This window comes from Phalacrocorax carbo, chromosome 8 (genome assembly GCF_963921805.1).
Source record: "Phalacrocorax carbo chromosome 8, bPhaCar2.1, whole genome shotgun sequence".
NCBI classification, from domain to species: domain Eukaryota; kingdom Metazoa; phylum Chordata; class Aves; order Suliformes; family Phalacrocoracidae; genus Phalacrocorax; species Phalacrocorax carbo.
Window position 1 is genome coordinate 44,567,822 of NC_087520.1, and position 18,721 is coordinate 44,586,542.

The 18,721-nt window shown below is 51.8% G+C and overlaps 3 protein-coding genes across 7 annotated transcripts in view; 1 reads left to right on the forward strand and 2 right to left on the reverse strand.

The window, feature by feature from the left end:
• Nucleotides 1-7,769, reverse strand: part of GALNS (galactosamine (N-acetyl)-6-sulfatase) — a 48,898-nt gene extending 41,129 nt beyond the window's left edge. Inside the window, exons 1-4 of one of the 2 annotated variants that reach the window (XM_064459766.1) lie at nt 7,657-7,769; nt 3,354-3,477; nt 2,030-2,104; nt 873-975 (exon numbers count right to left, since the gene is read on the reverse strand). In XM_064459766.1, the coding sequence (XP_064315836.1) occupies nt 873-975; nt 2,030-2,104; nt 3,354-3,477; nt 7,657-7,755 (401 nt within the window). In that variant the 5' untranslated portion in view covers nt 7,756-7,769. Of the gene's footprint in view, nt 1-872; nt 976-2,029; nt 2,105-3,353; nt 3,478-6,073; nt 6,093-7,656 lie in introns of those variants that run through there. The other variant, XM_064459767.1, reaches the window with a different exon arrangement.
• On the forward strand, nt 7,767-11,153 carry TRAPPC2L (trafficking protein particle complex subunit 2L). Of its 4 annotated transcripts, none has more exons than XM_064459771.1 (5): nt 7,767-7,877; nt 8,761-8,933; nt 9,941-10,028; nt 10,149-10,228; nt 10,972-11,153. In XM_064459771.1, the coding sequence occupies exons 1-5, from the start codon at nt 7,845-7,847 to the stop codon at nt 11,015-11,017; spliced, it is 420 nt and encodes a 139-aa protein (XP_064315841.1). In that variant the 5' UTR covers nt 7,767-7,844; the 3' UTR covers nt 11,018-11,153. The 4 variants fall into 4 exon arrangements, with proteins under 4 accessions (XP_064315841.1, XP_064315843.1, XP_064315842.1 ...); XM_064459770.1 differs by having other exon boundaries at nt 7,807-7,904; XM_064459773.1 differs by lacking the exon at nt 9,941-10,028 and having other exon boundaries at nt 8,761-8,931.
• Nucleotides 11,154-12,488: 1,335 nt separating this feature from the next.
• PABPN1L (PABPN1 like, cytoplasmic) lies at nt 12,489-17,548 on the reverse strand. Its single transcript, XM_064458143.1, has 7 exons — nt 17,371-17,548; nt 16,703-16,811; nt 16,158-16,222; nt 15,574-15,680; nt 15,372-15,459; nt 15,108-15,253; nt 12,489-14,332 (listed from the first exon to the last, which is right to left on the reverse strand). The coding sequence occupies exons 1-7, from the start codon at nt 17,458-17,460 to the stop codon at nt 14,293-14,295; spliced, it is 645 nt and encodes a 214-aa protein (XP_064314213.1). The 5' UTR covers nt 17,461-17,548; the 3' UTR covers nt 12,489-14,292.
• Between the last annotated feature and the right edge of the window lie 1,173 nt (nt 17,549-18,721).

An 18,721-nucleotide genomic window follows, 5' to 3' on the forward strand; every position in this document is an offset into this window, starting at 1 on the left:
ATCAACTGTTCAGAGATCCCCCGGCCCCATGGGATTCCATTACAGCCCACAAGCGTGTTTGAAATTCGAATGTTACAAATGGACCAGTTTCAACTATTACACTGTTAATCCCCCCCGTGCTTGTTTGATCTGAATATTTCAGGCTTCTCCCTTCCAGTTCTTCGCAGACATCACAAAACATTGGTTTTTAGAAGTTCTTCTGTACCCTCTACAAAGATTATACTGTAATTCCATGGAATTCTATAAAGGCAAAGGACAACATTCACAGAGTATTGGATCAGCCCTCTAGATCTTTTAGAACACCTGGTATCAACTACCCCAATCGAGCCTATTCTTACCCACCCTGACCTTCTACACTTGATGAACCATCTCAGTGCAGCCCTGGAGACTTCTGCATCTCTATTTCTACACCACACACTTCTACCCCCCCCCCCCCCCCCCCAAAAAAAATGAAGCTTTCACAATTTAGTCTACTCTGTTAACAAAAAAACCCAACCTATGGCAGGAGCTAAAGATAAAAAGCACAAAGGTGCTCAAGGCAAGTTCCAACAGGACATCCTGGTGGTTTTTGATTCAATTAAGTAGCGTGATACATGGATGAAAGCACAAGGAGTTGAAGAGTTTATAAATATATATATACATAAAAACCCCTTCAATTCTTTGTACAAAAATATATGTATGTACTTGCAATGGAAACACTCAATTCAGAAATAGATCATGGCAGGGCAGGAGATCCACCACAGATTTCAAAGTTGGACATTGGAGCTTTGAAACAGTTTTTTCCCTGCAGTTCTGGTCGTTCTGCCGCTCCTTCACAATACATACACACGCATACCGAAATCTCAAAGCAAGAGATCTTAAAATAAGTTTACCATTTGCCAATGATCTTATTGGTGTAGCCAGCCTTCTTCAGCAATTCTGGAAGCAGTAATTCAGAATCTGGGATTCCTCCTACTATATCCTGTGGTGTGTATGCTGCATAAAACAAACAAAAAAGCCCTTCTGACTCTCATAAATATTAGAGTAAACACTCATAGCCACCCATCATTAGAAGCATTATTGCTGGATCAGGAGGAGTTTGACATCCCAGCAATATCGCTCTTTGGAAGTCCTCCCAGGTCACGAGATGAAGAGAACAAGCCGATTCAGGGAGATCAAAGGGAGATCTCCACCCACTCGCACACCATGGCCAACAAACAAAGGGGGCTGCCACCACAGAATGAAGGCGAGACCCTTGACAGGGCGGGGGGGTGTCACAGAGAAAGCAAGTGCTGTAGCAGTGCACTGGAGTTGCCTTTACTCCTGTAAATTTGCTTTCTGTTTTCTAAACTAAAGGCATTTTTTCCTAAATCAAATGGTTGCTAAACTTGCTCAGACTGTAACAGCTGAAAGAAATGATGTCTCTCACAGTCCCCAGTTCTCCGGCCCTTGAGAATCTAAGGTGTGACTTTGGCTGGGACGGAGGTGGCCAAGCACGCTTGCTGACACGCAGCGTCAATCGGTACGTAGCTGCTGATTCTTGCCCAAACAAGCATGGTCTCATGAGGTGTCTGTCACGCTGGAACCAAAATCAACCCAGAAACGTTATGAACTGGTAATCTTCCCTGGAAGCACCACGGGCACAACAGTGCTATAAAACTGCCAAGGCTGAAATGGTTAGAAAACCGGCTGCTGAATAAAACTGTAAGCAGCTTGTTCTTTACTCTGGGGTATTAACATACAGCCCACGTGTCTGTCTTTCACCAGACACCAATTAGACTGCCCAGAGGAAACACTTCTCAGCCAGCAGAAGCAAATGGATCAACCAGCCTTGTTTATGTCTCTTAATTTGAGGAGGTTTTCTGCTTGATGAGGAGGGAGCAATAAATTTCATGCTTATTACCAGCAGTTAACATGGTAATCTGTTTGTGCCACTCTGGAAGATCCACAGGGGAAGATCACTGAGCCAAGCCTTTGTTCAGAGCAAAGCTTCCTACGAAGCACAGAGGGAAATTGAGAGAGGAAGGGAAATCAGGAATGAAGCCCATACCGTTTCTGGCATGTGCATTCGTGGTGTAAAACCCATTCCTGACTGGGAGACGGCCCGTCAACAGCGCTGCCCTTGCTGCAAAGAACAACAAGAAAATCTTATTTCACATGCATTCTCTGCTTAATATCAATATTATCATATTAAGGCTGAGGACAGTGCGCTGACTGAAGCACATCAGTGTCCTTTTGCCACAGCCAGCTACTAAGGTCACTCACATTAGACGAGGCAGCACCTCCCCGCTCCAGCGAGCCATGGAGGTAGCCAGGTTCTGATACGACACCGTCTGAGTTATTCCAGGACAAACCCAACTGAAATTTGGCCCCTCTATTAAATTACCCACTGCTGATGAGTAACTACTTTCAATAGTCAGCGTAGCAGCCCTTCTCTCTCAGTATTTCTAGAAGGAATACCTGACGTATATACGTAAGAGGAAATTGTAACACAAACTGATTACATGCTTAAGGCTAAGTTTTCAAGCTTGCCTGAACAAGAGTCATGTAATAGTGAAGAAAACGCTGTCAAGCTTTGACAATAAAAGTCAGGTCCTGACTGCAGGAAACATTTAAACAGATGTTTAACTTTAAGCATAGGTAGTACCACCACCACCGGACTTAGCAGGACTTCAGCATATTTCAAATGCCTTTTCTGAGCCAGGACGTCACCAGCCCACTGACAAATTATATCCAAAATGAAAGCCCAAATAAAAAGCCCCTGTTCCTCATTTTTGTTTCAGTTCTTGGCTGCCAATTGGGTTTGAGGAAAAAAAGAAAGAAAAAAAAAAACACGCCACAGAAAAACCAGTAAGGATAAAAATATCTGTGTCTCCCAGACCCAAACGTTTCTTTTATCTCTGGTCCCTTCCCCAAGCAACTTGCAAGCCACCAGGGTCACAAGCAGGACACAACCTGCTGCCATTCCTTGCACGAACGTCTCGCCAAAGTCAAGGGAATCAGGCAAACCTTGTACGAACCATGCTCAGCAGCAATTCAGGTACTGCTTTGTCTGTTTATCCCAAAATAAGAAAGATGAAAAAAATGCACTGTCTGAGGCTAGAATACTAAAACAGAATGTTTTTAAAAAATTCCTTCAGCTGGACTGATTTGATCACTAAAACGCTGCTTTGTAGGAACCGAAGATTGTAGGTTTTCCAATCAAAACATAAATAAAAAGGGAGCAAAATGCAAGATCAAAGCCCCAAATCCAAACTCTGCCCTAAGAGTAATCACTGGTTCGGTTGCTAGTTCATGTCAGATGTTGGCAAACATCCCAATCTTCTCAGAAGGTGGCATGTTTATATGCTAGTTTAAAACTCAAGTTTACTTACACGGAGAACAAAGGGGGTTGGCAGTATAAAAATCCAGGAAAAGCATCCCTTCTGAAGCCATCTGGTCTAAGTTAGGAGTTTCCTTAGAAGGCTCTCCGAAAGCTCCCAAATCACCCCAACCCATCTGTAAAAAGAACACACCGAAAGATGTAAAAGTACTTTTACTCTTCCACAATGACAATGCTTCTGGGCCCACATAACGCTTTTATTGTATCCCTTCATTTCTAAATCTTTATAGCACTCATCTCCTTCACAAATGTGATAAAAATGATCCTCCCCTACCCCATGAAGCAGGGAACTATTACGGTTTTCCCTGGCAAATGGGAAACCAAGGCACACGTGAGATTAAATGACTTGCTAATGGGCATTAAAACGCTTCTAGCAGACCTGGGTAAGAACCCTAATGCCTTCACTCTTACCCAAGTGCCTGAAGACCGGCAAGCGCGCACATACCAGGGAGGAAAAGGAAGTTACACATGGTATGCTTGGTGTTGTACGGCCACAAAGTCTGACCCGTCAGTCCCTGGCTATATGTCTTTGTGTTGGACCCCTGATCCCAGGTCTCCACCTCAGCCTGCTGCATCTGTCTATCTATCCAGCTGCGTATACATAACTAGAAATGCAAGGAAAAGGTCTAAACTCAAAAGCAGTGCTGCAGGAAAAGACAGAAAGTATTTATTTTAAAAGCAAGCTCTGGAGAGAAACCTGCCAGAGGCATCGTATGTCACTCAGCTTATTTGCAAGACAGCAGTTTCACCCTGCATCTTCCTCTGAATTCAGAGGGATCACATGCCAGGAGAACTGTAAAATTACCATCACGTTGTCTGCGTTCATTGCTGAAAACTATTACTGGTAATAATACAAATAAAAGTAAGTGACTTAAAACAGAAGGTTCTAGAAGAGAACAACTTAATGAGCAATTAGGCACCATGGTTGCTGGAGATTATATTATGCTTTAAAAAAAAGGCAATAGCTTTCTTTAATACAGATGTGTATCAGGTGAGCAACTGATACAGAGGGCATAACGTGTCGAGATCTTTAGTAAACCATCTGTCTGGTCCCATTTGAGAGTCTAACATTTACACTGCAGTGGTGCAGTTTGGAAAAGAAAATTGTTGGAGAGCTGCAGAGCCGGCTGTTGAGGTTTGAGCAAGGAAGGATTAAATGGTACCACCTAACACTAGGATGTGGAATTAAAAGGGATTTAGCGGGATCACCCCCGAGTTCTTAATTCTTTGGTATCTTTATCGTCAAGGAAGAAAGAAAAAAAGGATATCATGTTGCTGTAATTCAGACACAGTGACAAAGTCACAGAAGTTACTGGAGAATCAAAGGAAAAAGACCACGGAGATGCATTTTTAACGAACAGTGTATTAAATGAATAAATAGTTCACAGAAGCTCCAGTCAGGACCCGTGCCTTGTCATGTCTCGTGTCGTACCAATGCTTCTAGAGGGGGATAATCACTGTCCCAAGGAGCTTTCGTCTTCAAAATTGCGAACGCCACCTTGGGGGGAAATATTCCTGAATGGAAAACTGAGATGGACTGCCGGAGGCTCAACGGGCCAGAAAAACTAGGCTCACAAGGTAATTATCTTGTCCAAGAGTGTAGAAACATTATGAAAACAGCAGTCATGCTGAACAGAACAGAGCCAAACAGGCAATAAGAGCTTGCCCACCCTTCCAAGTCCCATAGCCACCCTCACTAGCTTCTCAAGTAGCTTCGAACAGCACGCAACACATTTCTACTACAAACGCACCTGAAAGGTTACAGTATTAGATGAAAAATATTAGAAGAGAAGCAAAACAGGACGACGGCACCAACTTGAACATCTTGGAAATTAATGTATTTCCTTACCCACGTGGCTATGAGCACTACAGGGTGCAAAAGTGAAAAGACTTTTAGCTGGAAGCAAATCTGTGATTATTTTCGTTCTTTAATGATTTATCGCCCTCCCCCCAGTTCAGAGAGCAAAAATTAGCAGAATTCATTTACTTCTTGTTTAGTTTTTCAGTAGGCAAGTTTGGGTTTCTAAAACATTTCTTAAAATGTATCAGAGTTTCTTTGTCTACACCTGCAGATGCACCTTATTCAGTGCTACCACAACTACATCCATCGCTGGTGTTAGGAGGTATCGCCACACTTCTTTTTTAGTCTACAAAACCAAGCCTTAACTTCAGAATGATTCTGTCAGAGTTTGAAAACCACCAAGACACCCTGTTTTTCCACATTTACCAGCGGTGGAATCCTTTGCCAAGGACTGCAGAGTTAATTGCTCAGTCATTATGAACAGATAAGATGACTAGACTCCTAGATAAGGTATATAGGTGTGTAAGCACCAATTCCAAAAGACTTGTATATGGGCTTGACTTTATAGATCTGAGAAGTCTCGTTTGTTTTCAGCAGCACATCCACACAGACAGAATAATGAGAGGTTTGTGCGCAGGTCACCCAGGGCAGCTCTGCCCTGAAGGAGGGGCAGGGCAGGGATACAACCGGCCTCGGCCTTCCTTTCATTTCTTCACCACTTTTTACACAAAATCCGGAAAGGACTTGAGAAAGAAAGTGACTGAGCATGATGGCTTTCAGAGTAAGTACTTACAAACTTGTTCAAATACTCCTGCTTATTTCAATCAAACTTTTTCCAGATCATCACATCAACCTGAGCTGTGCCTGAATCACTGTGCTGAAGACCTCTGACCATGAATCACGGTACTGACCCTGCTCACACGCTATCCCACAGGCACTGGGCTGCCAACAAAGGGGACACAGCTGAAAAAAGTAGCACACAGCTGAACACATTGGCCACGCCACCTGGAAGGGATGATGTGCGAACCTGGAAACTGCGACCTAGGGGAGGTCACACACATCAGGGAGAGCTCTGCTCCACAGGAGTCAGTGCGACAGAGCTCTACGGAGCACAAAGCAACAAATAAACAGTCAGGGTGCGCTCTTAAAACACAAGTCTTGCCAGGCCCCAAAAACAGCCCTTGATGTGCTCTTAGGAGGATCTCTAGAAAAAGTAGAATCATAGAATGCCCTGAGTGGGAAGGGGACCCACAAGGACCATCGAGCCCAGCTCCTGTCCCTGCACAGGACACCCCAAATTCACACCATGTCTCTGAGGGCCCTGTCCAAGTGCTTCTAGAACATCGCCAGGCTGGTGCCGTGATGCCTCCCTGGGGAGCCTGTTCCAGGGCTCCACCACACTCTGGGGGAAGGACCTTCTCCTAATGCCCAGCCTCACCCTCCCCTGGCACATCTCCCTGCCGTTCCCTCGGGGCCTGGCGTTGGTCACCAGAGAGCAGAGACCAGCCCTGCCCCTCCTCCTGCCCTCGGGAGGGGGCTGCAGAGCACCATGAGGGCTGCCCTCAGCCTCCCCTGCTCCAGCTGAACAACCCCAGGGACTCCAGCAGCTCCTCGTACGGTTTCCCCTCTAAACCCTTCCCCAACTCCGCAGCCCTCCTGGACACTCCAGTAGCTTTAATACCCTTAATGTCCTGTGGCACCCAACCCTGCCCACAGCACTCGAGGGGAGGCTGCCCCAGCGCGGGGCAGAGCGGGACAATCCCCCCCCTCGCCCGGCTGCGATGTGGGGCTCGGTGCCCCCCAGGGCACGGCTGGCCCTTGGGGCTGCCAGGGCACGCTGGTGGCTCGGGTTCAACTTGCCGTTGACCAGAGCCCCCAGGTCCCTGCAGAGCTGCTCCCCAGCCCGTCTGTGCAGCCAGGGCTGACGCGCCCCAGGTGCAGAATCTGGCACTTGCCCTTGTTCAACTTCATTTGCAGGATAAGGGTCACGGGGAGCCAACTTGATGAAACCTGTGTTGGAAGGGCTCTGCCCCGGCACCAGTGCAGCTCTGGCCCCAGCCCACGTGCCACGATGCTCCCGCGAGCTCGGGGACGGCCACCGCCGCACCTGACGCGCCTCGAACGTCCCAGGCATCGGCGGAACGTTTCCCACAGCCGGCCCGTCCGCAAGGCGCTGGCACCGCCGAGCACCCCCGGCCAGGGCCCGGGCGAGGGTGGGATGCCACGGGAGGCCCTCTGCCAGCCCCGGGACCCCGCTCTCACCCCCAGGACGAGCTCCCCCCCAACCCACACCCCATAACAAGCACGTTACGGAGCCGAGGCCCCCATTTCCCTCACCCACACCGACCCCTCCCCCCCCCCCCAAGCCGCCCCCCTCAGGGAACACCCCCTCCCCCACCCTAACGCCCCCTCAGTGCCCCCAAACTTCCTCCCAGTGACGCGGCCCCCTGTCCCCCCTCCCCCCCAAGGGGGGGTCCCCCCCGGCCCCGCTCACGTCGTCCATGAGGAGGAGGAGGAGGTTCGGCGGGGCGGAGGCCGCGGCGGGGCCCAGGGCCCAGCAGAGGCAGAGGGGCACCAGCACCGCTCTCGCCATGGCAACCGGCCGGCCCCGCGCGCTCCGCCGCGCGTCACGTGAGCGCCGCGCGTGACGCGCTCGGGGGAGGGGGGGAAGGCGGAGAGAAGATGGCGGTGTGCATCGCCGTGATCGCCAAGGAGGTGGGGCCGCGGGGCCTGACGGGGGCGGTGGGGCCAGGTGGGGCCGGGGGTACAGTTGGGGTCGTGGGGCCTGAGATGGGCAGTGGGCCCTGAGTAGGATCGCGGGCCTTGAGAGGGGCAGCGGGGCCAGGTAGAGACCATGGGGCCTGAGTGGGACCGTGGGGCCAGGCAGGACAATGGGGCCAGGTGGGGCTGTGGGCGCTGAGTGGGACCGTGGAGTTTGAGAGGGGCAGCAGGGCTAGGTGGGGTCATGGGCGCTGAGTGGGACCGTGGGTCCAGGTGGGCCCCGAGTGAGACCGTGGAGGCTGAATGGGACTGTGGGTCCAGCTGAGGCCGTGGGGCCTGAGCAGGCGCGAGGAGGGGAGTGGGAGTGGGACTGTGGGACCGGGTGAGGTTGTGGGGCAGGGTCTCAGGCTGCAGGGCCTGGGAGGGGGTGAGGGGAGCGCGGCAGAGCCGTGGCAGGTGCGGGGGGAGCGGGACAGGGACTGGGGATGGATGTGGGCCGGGTGGGAGCAGGCTGGGACCGAGGCAGGGGGAGCCGGTGCAGCGAGCGCGGGGACAGCGTGAGGGTGTCCTGCGGTGTCCTGCGGCCACGAGCTGGGGACAGGCCCTGCTAGGGTGAGGGGGCAAGTCAGGTGCGAGGGCGGGCTGAGCCTCGTGCGGTGCCTGTGCAAATGATTCTCCTGCCGCTGGTGTATGGAGACAGATCTGTTCCACAAGCGCTGCAAGAAAAGGGGGGCTGCGCTGCAAGGGCTCTGAATGTAACATGGTTAAAATAGCTTACTGCTGACAGCAGCAATTGTTAGTGTAAAAGCACCATCGTGGCATCAGCTGTCACACAAAGGAGTGGCTGGTCCTAGTTAGCGTAATTTTTTCTCCTCAGAACTATCCCCTCTACATCCGGAGCGTTCCAACTGAAAACGAGCTGAAGTTTCACTACACTGTGCACACTTCCCTCGACGTTGTGGATGAAAAGATCTCTGCAATGGGCAAGGCTCTCGTAGATCAGAGGGAACTGTACCTAGGGCTCCTCTACCCCACTGAAGACTACAAGGTGTATCTTTCTACTGCATTTTGCCATGCTGTTATGTATTTATAGGCTCTTTCTTGTGAGGGGCTCTGCATGGGAAACCTCTCTTCCTACTTGGTACCACGTTAAAGACATCAGCAGAAAATACACATACTTGTTCACTGACCAGTTTGTCACGTGGGGAGGTTCAGGTTTGGTGCCTCGGTCAGTTCAGCAGCTGCTCTGTTGCCCAACCAGGTGGTGGAAAAATTCACCTTTAGCCTACATGAGGGAGTGCAATGCACGAGGAGCATCTGGTGCAGCTAGACTTCCCCTGTGATAAACTGGGTGCTTTATTCCCTGCTTAGCTAAAACAGTTGGCTGTGACTAGAACAAAGCTTAGACTCTTTAATTAAAAACACCAGTGAAAGTAGCAGGAATACAAAGGTGTCTCTGGTCAAGTACCTGAATCCCAGGTGCGTGGTCTGACTTCCCTATAATCTGTACTCCACAGCTTCCCTAATGTTTAAGTCACAAAATGGACTTTTGAACTTTCTTTGGCTTTTTCTCTGAATCCCACAGGTGGAAGTTATCAGCAGACCCAATTTTCATAAACTGGGTTTTCATAAACAGGTTGTTAATTTTTTTGAAGTCTCAGGTCAGTCACGCTGTCTGATACTAGACCTCCAGCCCTCTGATTGTTGCCTCGCAAATGAGAATAAATAAGGTAATGAAAATGGTTTTTAAGAAGAGAGAAACCCTTACCAAAATAGCTAGTGGGAGGCTGCTTAGAAATTGCAAGGCGTGCCTTACTGGCCAGCACAGGAGCGAGCTTGACCTGGACTTACCAAAGATGGCAGAAGTCAGGTAGAAAGGGGGTACAGTTCCTGCAGTGCCGTGTCTTTCTTGCCTCGTCTAGTCCTAGTTATGTGCTAGGCACGTCAAAAACATCACACATCCTCTCAGCTTATTCCTTTGAGCATATTCTAGCCTTGGTTTAGTTGCTTTGGCAGGCTCTGGTGTGTCAGAAGCACATGCCTTAACAGCTGCACAGATATGGCTACGTGACAAATTCAAAGGTGAAGTTTGTTATGGTGGTGGATTCTTCAAACACAGCACTTCGAGACAATGAGATCCGCAGTGTAAGTGCAGGAAATCAGAGCACAACTTGCCACATCAGTGTTTTTGCTACTTCCACTTATTCATAAAGTGCTGAGAAGCAAAAAAAAAAAAAATTTAATTAAATTACAATCCCTTTTCAGATGTTCCGAAAGCTGCATAATTCATACACGGACATAATGTGTAACCCTTTTTATAACCCTGGGGACCGTATCCATTCCAGGTAAGTGGGCTGACCATACTGATCTTTGCCATCTTTCTGACCTTGCAGTGTACCTATGATGTAACAGGACCAAAAGCATAACCCCTGTGGCTGACCTCTTCAGAGGTGCACACTCTGACTGCCTAAATGGAGAACAGCTGTGTTGTCTTTGGGCCTTTACTGCATAACAGAAAACTCTGCTAAGGCTCATGAGAAGTTACACTGAGCTCTCGCTCCCACCTCAACTGGTGTTAGAAACATTGGCTCAAGAAAAAGCAGTTTCTTGGGGAGAAAAAGTTACCTGTTTCATAGGCAAATACGGGCATAAAGATAAACAGAACAGGTTAAACAGAGTGAACAACTGCGCTTGTCCAGGGCTTATCCCTGGGTAAGGACAGATGGACATTCGGCATGTCTAATTCCTCATGTGTGAGGGCCGGTGCCCCCCATTTCTCATGTGGAATCTCACAGGGAATGTTAATGTTGGGAGTTTCTATTGCCTGGAGAAGAACAACTTCTCTTACACTTTGCTGAGGCAGGTCTACAGCCAGGATAAGACCTGTCCTTACTTCAGCTTAATTAAAAAGTCATTATTTACTCAACAGAGCATGCTGTAGTTAGAGAGTGAAACCCTATATTCAGCCTGGGGAAAGCCAGCTTGTTAACCAGTAAGAGGCAATGTTAGCAACTGGTTTTGTTACAAGAGGTCTGCTGTGCAGAACTAGCTGCTTCCTTTAATATTCTGTGTTCATTTCCTCCTCTAGGGCTTTTGATAATATGGTGAACTCCATGATGATGCAGGTGTGCTGAGGCTCTGCCCCTTCTCATCCGAGTGCTGAGAACATTCCCCATGTACAGGAGCATCCCTACAAAGTGATGTATATATTGTCTTCATTCTGTGTAATTTTAAATTTATTCTATGTAAAAATAAACTCGACACCTGCAAGGTTTTGTGCATTTCTACTCTAGCAAACCCGAGTATAGCATGGAAGTCACTGTTGAGCTTTGTACCTTCAGGTAATGCATGAGAGCCAGCTCTTCCTCCAGGAAGGTCAGCTGTGTCAGGCAGGAGGTTTGTTCCCCACAGAAATGCATGCACAGCCCTGCCTCTGCACAGCTCTTGTTTCTGCAGAAATTGGGCTTTGGGTAAAAACAGCAGTTCCTGCTGTGCTTGTGATTAGAGCAAGCACAGCTGCACAAGAGACAGCTAAGAGATTATTATTAGGGTCAACCTAGATTTCAGTCAGCTGAGAGGCACAGACAGTGACACTGTTCCTCAGAAGTACTGGTGCTTCAGGGCAGCTCCTCTGAAGCAGGAGCAGTAACCAGCAACAGCAGGCCTTTCACTCTTTGCCAGCCCCCCTCCCTGCTGCTCAGGACTGTTTGTTCTGACCAGAACATCACAAGCAGTGCTTAATTCAAACATACTTAACGTTTAGGCTCCTTGTCCTGCTTTTCCCTTAGCTGTGAGCACTCAGGTCTGTACTTACTCTCTTAATTCTTAGAAAGAGAAAACTCTGCAAGCCGGCTGACAGCTCCAGGTTTCTCTACAACCCCAGCCACTGTTTATGTACTTGAGAAAGCTCTGGCAGACAGCAAACAGCTGGGCTCAGAGCACCGCCCTGAACCCCATCAAACCCAGCACTGCCTTTGCCTCCCTGGGGAAGATCTTTGGGTGGCACACATTGGACAATATTTGCTGTTCTCTTTGCACCTGAGACAGGCCAGGCACACATAGCAGCATCTCTAGCCCAGGTCAGGGAGCACAGGTAGTGCAGCTGGAATAAATCCACACCAAGAGATTAAGACATCAGGATCGCACAGCTGCCCAGCTCATCTCCAACTAATCTCTATTAGCATCTCCTCCCCCTGCAGCTCCCTGCTGTTCTAATTAAAGACTACCAAATCAATAGCAGGTATTCATATAGAAAAAATTACAAGTTAGACTAGAAAAGCATCCTCGCTTCTTAATCACTTGTGCAGCGCACTCGCACTACGCGAGGCTGCGCAGCTACAGCAAGTTCAGCGGCGGTAACGCAGGCAGGCATAAGCACTGAGCAGCTACTCGGTGCTTTCACACACCTCTACTCCGAGTCTTTCCTGCCCCACAGGCAGCAGTCTGTCCTTCAAGCACCTAATCAGTTAAAAATACATAAAACATAGCTAAAAATAATAATAAAAAAATAGCTGCGCAGCTCCAAAGGATACAAGAAGCCTGGAGAAAGCCAGGTCAGTGTAGAGCGTCAGCTCACAGCCAGCACAGTCTCACCACAGATGAAGTTCACACAGCAGGATCATTTATTTTAAAAATAAGTGACATTTACAGTACCTTCTCAAACAGAACTTAAATACATTTAATCAACAACAACCTGCCAAATAATGGGAGATTAAAGAGCCTCTCCCACCATCTAAACAAGGCACAGCTACTCTGAAACATTTTCATATAAAAAACTTGACTCTTTTCACTCAGAGACAGGAGCTCAGCCTTTCCTCTTCCACAAGAGAATCCGAACACCCCAAAGTAGTTTTTGTTAAAAATTAAGTCTCAGGAATTTACAAAGCTACTAAATGGAAAGTTTAAAGCCCTAGAAAAAGCCCATTTTATAGTCTAAGGGTGGCTCAGATCAAGGCCAGCCTCAGCAGCACAGTCCGTGCTGGGCAACGTGCAAAAATCAACACAACATGAAGAGTTAAGGCCCCAAGCTTTAAAAAAAATCCTGAGATCTTAAGGGGAAAGGAAAAAAAAAAAAACCACCAGTGGGATTTTTAGCCTGGCAATGCTCCCTGAGCTGTGAAAAGCTGCTTTAGGAGTCAGTCGCATCTGTTGCATCTGGGTTAGAGGAATCCTAACCAAAGATCCCGAAAGATTAGCGTGAGAATTACATAATAAAACTGATTTCAGTGCAGAACTTCACACAAAACCGTCTGCTGGTGGTCGCAGTCTGCCTCTTTTAACACAAAAATTTTTCCTTTAAAAACGAGCAGTTTCAGAGCTCATGAACACAAGATCAGCAGGAAGAGGAATTGCCAGGCAGTGCTTGTTCCCCAGTACCCAGCTCCTGCCACGCGCTGCAGTCCCGACCCTCTAGGCGAGCTGGGCTCACCCATCCCCAGCCGGGGATCCGGAGCAGGAATGGTGACGGGAGTCAAAAGGAAGATCAGACCAAATTTGCAACAGTGAAGGTGGTTTTGTAATACTGCTAGAAATAAAGGACAATGATGAGTTGGCAGCACCCTTTGATCCCTGTAGCTTTGGGATGAAAGCGGGATGGGGGAAGAGGAGGTTGACTTCTGAAATAAAAGAGGGGACGGGTTTTGTGACACCCAGACCTTGCTTAACCACCAGAGAGATACAGAGGCTTCCAGAGGAACAGCAAGGGAGGCCTTTTCCCTGCCCTGGTTGTTAGATGGACAACAGCAGCAGTGAGCTAAAAACCAGACACATTGATAAGCTCCATCCTCTTCCCAAGAGCAAGGTCAGAAATCCACAAGGCTGATGGAAGGAAGGAAAAGCTCCCCAGCAGTCAGATCTAGAGCTGCAACCCAAGACTTTCTCCACTGATGTGAAGAAAATCTTTGGAAAGGTCTTTAGGATCTTCTCATGGGCAAGAGCAAGCTCCTGCAGAAACAGCCAAAGCTGAGGTGCTTCATGGGCTGAGCAGGACAGGTCTGCAGGGCATTTGGACAGCTGAAAGCCAAACCAGATTTACACCAAACCCTCTAGTACAGTCCTTTTCTATGGGATGAAGATGAGACTTGATGGTCTGGGAAAGCTCTTCCCCTCCCAGGACAGGGTGTTTTCTGGAATGAGACTGTTTTCAGTGAAAACACAACCCCCAAGGAAAGCTAAGGTGGGCCCCTCCTGGGACGCTGGCAGGGATGGGCTGAGGTGTGGGGGGAGCGGATCCAGTCTTCCCTCCCGCAGCTCAGCACTCCGGCCGCCTCACCAGTAATCCTCACGGCCAGGCAGATGGCATTTTAAAATTAATCTTTTTTTTTGGTTTGGGTAGGCATATTTTTAAATCTCTCCAATCCCATCTCTTCACTTCAGTCCCATCAGCATCACCAGGGCAGTCCAGTCCTTTCTAGTATGGAAAATACCAAGGCAGCAGCCTTGCCCGTCCCCTAAACAAGAACAAAAACAGCATCCTAAAGCACAGGGGCACTGCTCAGCTGAGATGCCAGAAAGCACAGCTACCTGCCCCTCTGCCCCTCCAAGAGCTGGGATTCACCCTTCTGCCCCAGCTAACCCAGACTGAACCCTCAAAACACATGGGAGCCCCCAAAGCCAGGCACGGGTCTGGGACCAGTTAGGCTGGGACGTGATGCCCGCCCCCCCAAACCCCTGCAGGGACGGGGACAGCAGCAAGCTTCCAGGTGTTTCTTCCACCACCAAAGCTCTCCGCTTCCTCCCGCGGCACTGAAGGGGCCGGGGCATCATTGAAGCTCGTCCGAAGCGAGCTCGCCGGCGCACAAGCAGGAGGTGTGCCAGAGAATTGCTCCAGGCCTGTGCTGGGAGCGTGAGTGATGCTAGAACAGCAGCAGGGATGGATCTGCCGTGCCATCGCTGGCTGCTCGCTTCGGTCCTTCCCCACCTCAGCTGCCCACAGCCCCCCCCGAGGTGCCCATGCCCCAGCTGGACCAGCCGCCAGGCTCCTGCCAACCCCACGGACACGGGTGATGCTACGGGAACACGACAGGCAGGAGACATTTCTAACACAGGAGGACACTCCCACCAGAGCCCTTCTCCATCCTCCCAGCCGTGCCAGGGTGGGAGGCACAAAGCCAAGAAGCTGAGCACAACCAGAGGAAGGAGCAGCTATCCCCATCCTGCGTACCCCCTGCTCCACAGGGATCTTGACCCAAACAGGCAAGGAACACCTCCTGCCCGGCTGCTCACCTGTATGTCCTCCCTCGCACCCTTGGGTACTGCCCTCCATAGTAGCCTCCCCGCTGGGCCAGCCCTCCCCGGGCTTGGAAGCGGCCCCGGTAGCCCCCACGGTCGGTGGTGCTGATACCCGGCATGTTGGTCCTCTTGGGCAGCACCTGGAAGGCAGGAGGTGGTTCAGGCAGTGCTGCCGGGGTTCAGGACAGCCCCATGAACATGGAGCTGGCAGGGAGGAAGGCATGGATGCACCACCCCGGGGCCTCATCCTGCTCTTACCTTAATGATACGGCCTCTGAACACACTCTCGTCCAGCTCCACCGCAGCCTTCACAGAGCTCTTCTCTTCAAATTCGATGTAGGCATACCTACAAGGGGATGGGGTGAGCAGAGCCCCAGGGACACCCCGCTGCTCCCAAGGGCTGGGGAGCACAGGGCAGCACCCTCAACCCCCCAACCCAGCCCCCACACGCAGTGCTGACCCTTTGGGATGCCCCGAGAACTTGTCGCAGAGGATGGTCACTCGGTTGATCTGCCCGCAGCTGTTGAAGTGAGACTCCAGCTCTTCCGCCGTGCCCCCATAGTCCACCTGCAACGACAGTCCCAGCCCCTCCAGTGGCACTAGCCAGGCCCCCCGGCTCGGGGGTCTGCATTCACGCACCGTCACGGGAGGCAAAAGGCCTGGCAGACCCCAGTCACGGCTTGCCAACACAGCCTTGCCATCTCCTGAGGTTCAGGAGAACCTTCCAGCTGAATGCTCCAGCCTGGAAACCCAAATATCAGAGACAGCTCTCCCCCTTTGAGGGGAGAGACAATGCTGCACGACCCACAGCTTCCAGTGGGGTATTTCGGGGAGCTGATGCTTGCAACAGATTATCTGCAAGTGGCTGAGGATCGTGGGCAGATGCTGAGCCACGTTCCCAGTCTGGGCTGGGCAGGAGAAGCATTTGGAACCAGCCAGCCTTTGGTGGGGGGCAGATGGGCCCCCCGTGCTCAGGATCTCAGGAATAAATCTAGCTGGGCAAGGAGCAACAAGGTGGGCTCCACTCCCGGGCCTCCCACTTACATTGCCCACATAGATGGATCGTTGGTCAACCTCCATCTTCTCCTCAGTTGTCCTTGGGAAGAGACCTGCAGAGACAAGGCAGAGGGACATCTGTCCATGCAGGTCTGCCATCAGCACGGCTGCCACCGAGCTGACACGCTGCAAAGCTCCCCGGGGTCCCCGGTCATGTCTGGGCATACCCAAATCCCCATACTGCTGCCTCCCTGCCTCCTCCATGCCCTTGTCCCCTCTCTCTTCACAACAAAAATCCCCACAGGGTGACTGCTCTACTGGGGCTGTTGGTGCTAACTCAATTACTTACTAACTGAATTAAATTTAATTCAATTAATTTACCGCATCTTGGCCTGCAAAGGTAGTGGGAAAGAGCAGATAAGACTTGCATGAGCACCATGCCATCCCTGGGACCCCAGCCCCCACCCACCTCACGTGTCCAGCCCCAGGCTGCCAGGAGATGCAGAGCCATGCGCCTCTGGCTCCGATTGCCACCCTGTGCCCCAAAGGTGTCCCTTGGAGGGGGGACAGCAGCACCCCAGGACAGCCCATACCTGCCTCCGAGCTCATGATAAGGCGGCTCTCAGCTTCCAGCTGCAGCTTCTTCAGCCTCTCATCCTCCTTCTCCATCTCTCGCACTTTGGCTTTGATGGCTTCTAGTTCCTGAAACCCCAAACCAAGGCTTGTGCGAGGAGCACACGGCACAGGGACACCGCCAGCCCGCTCCCCACCCCGGGCTGGGACACTGCGGTGCTGCACAGCACGCACCTCTGCCACGGGGCCCTCCCAGGCTGGGGGCAAGGGCGGGCTGGCTGCTGGGGACAGCCGCCTGTCCCACGAAGGGGGAGCTCAGCTCCAAGCTCCGCTGGCAAGCAAGAAAAAGGAAACATTTCCTTTCTCATGCTTGCTTGCGAAGCAGCATGTGCTGCAGCAGAGAGGCCCCAGCAGCACCAGAGCTGCCGGAGGGAAGCGGAGATTTAAGCTGGTGACAAACAGGAGCCATTTACGCTCGCTCAGCCCGGCAGACATCTCAGCAGTGAAAGCTAAGCAGCAGGAGAGTGACAATTCAATTTCCAGCTTCTCAGCTCAGGGGTTTTAGCATCAGGGGCCCAAGATTATTCTTATTCTTAATTTTTGGAAGCGCTTGAGGGGAGGTGTAGAAAGTTTCCCGTTTCCTTAGAGAAACAGGGAAAATTGCTTCCACACTCAGCCAGGCACTCACTGGGTCCGGCACAGCCAGCTCCTCTGCGCTGTCCCCCTCCAGGTGGCTCAGGTCCGAGTCGTCATCCGCAGCCTTCCGCAGAGCTGCCATCTCCGTCACGTCCCAGGACGCCTCTGCTGCTGCTAGGGATGGCACGTCCTGCCACCAGATCCCTGAAGTGTCCAGGAAGAGAGGACTGGGCAGGAACAGGGGTGAAAAGCCATTTAACAAACAAACAGCCATTTAAAAGAGAACCTAAAGCAAAACACCTGCCAGGCAAAGCAGCTGGGTGTTTTCAGAAGGATGAAGAGGCACCAGCAGAGCAGTGTGCTCTCAGTGCTGCAGGCGGGCTTGCAGCAAGAGCCCAGAACTGCAGCAGTGATGGCTACTGAAAGGTTTCCTTCATAGTGAGCCACCTCCCAGCTCAGGAGGCTGCAGAGGGGGGCTGGAAGCAGCTTCCCTTGGGTTAAAAAGAACAAGCGCAAGCATCACAGCCTGCTGGCAGGGAAGAGGAGGCAGGACCTGCCCCACCAGCAGAGCTCCAGGGCTGCAAGGACGGAGCAGCAGGCAGGCCGACCTCACCCAAGCAAAGGCAAACCCGCGCCCTTCCCGCCCCAGGCTCTTGGTCCGAGCCCACGGAGGGACAAACCCTCCCAGCCCGGGGTGGGGAGGTGACCCCGCTCCAGCCCAGGGAGCCTCAGCGCCCCCACCGAGCCGGGCCCCATCCCGGCCGCCCCCGACCCACCTCGCCCGGCTTCCGAACATGCTGCGCTTCCTCCGCGGAGCCGGCGGGAACCACCCGAGCAGCGCCACGTGCGGATCTCCCGCCACCACGTGCGCGTCTCCCGCCGGCGCGACACTTTCATACATCAGAGGCCAATCAGGGCAGGGCGCGCCGCCAGGCCCCGCCCCGTTGCGGGCAGGGCGGGGGAGGCGGCCCCTCCCGGCCGTGAGTCCCGGGTCGAGGGTTCGAGACCCGGGGGCGGCCGCGGGCACGCGTGGGGCTGACCCGCGTGGCCAGGCGGGGGGCACGGCCCCCTCCGTGTTTGGAGACACCCCCCTCGGCCCTCTTTGTCCCCGCTGGTGGTGCTGGGGACCGCAGCCAGCTCCCAGCAGCTGTCCCAGGCACAGGGGGAGCAGTGGAGCACCCCGAGGGGGTGCAGCATCTGCAGCAGGGAAGGGTGATCCCTCTGGGTTCTCTGGGGGCAACCCTCAAAGCCCCCCACTGTAGACACCCCTCCTTAGAGCCAGACATGGGGCAGCGACTGACCCCAGTGCTATAATGACCCCCCCCCCCCCCGGGTTGGGGGCACGGGGTGCAGGGCACTGCCAGGAGAGGGGGGCGAGGGCACCCAGCACAAGCCCAGGCTAC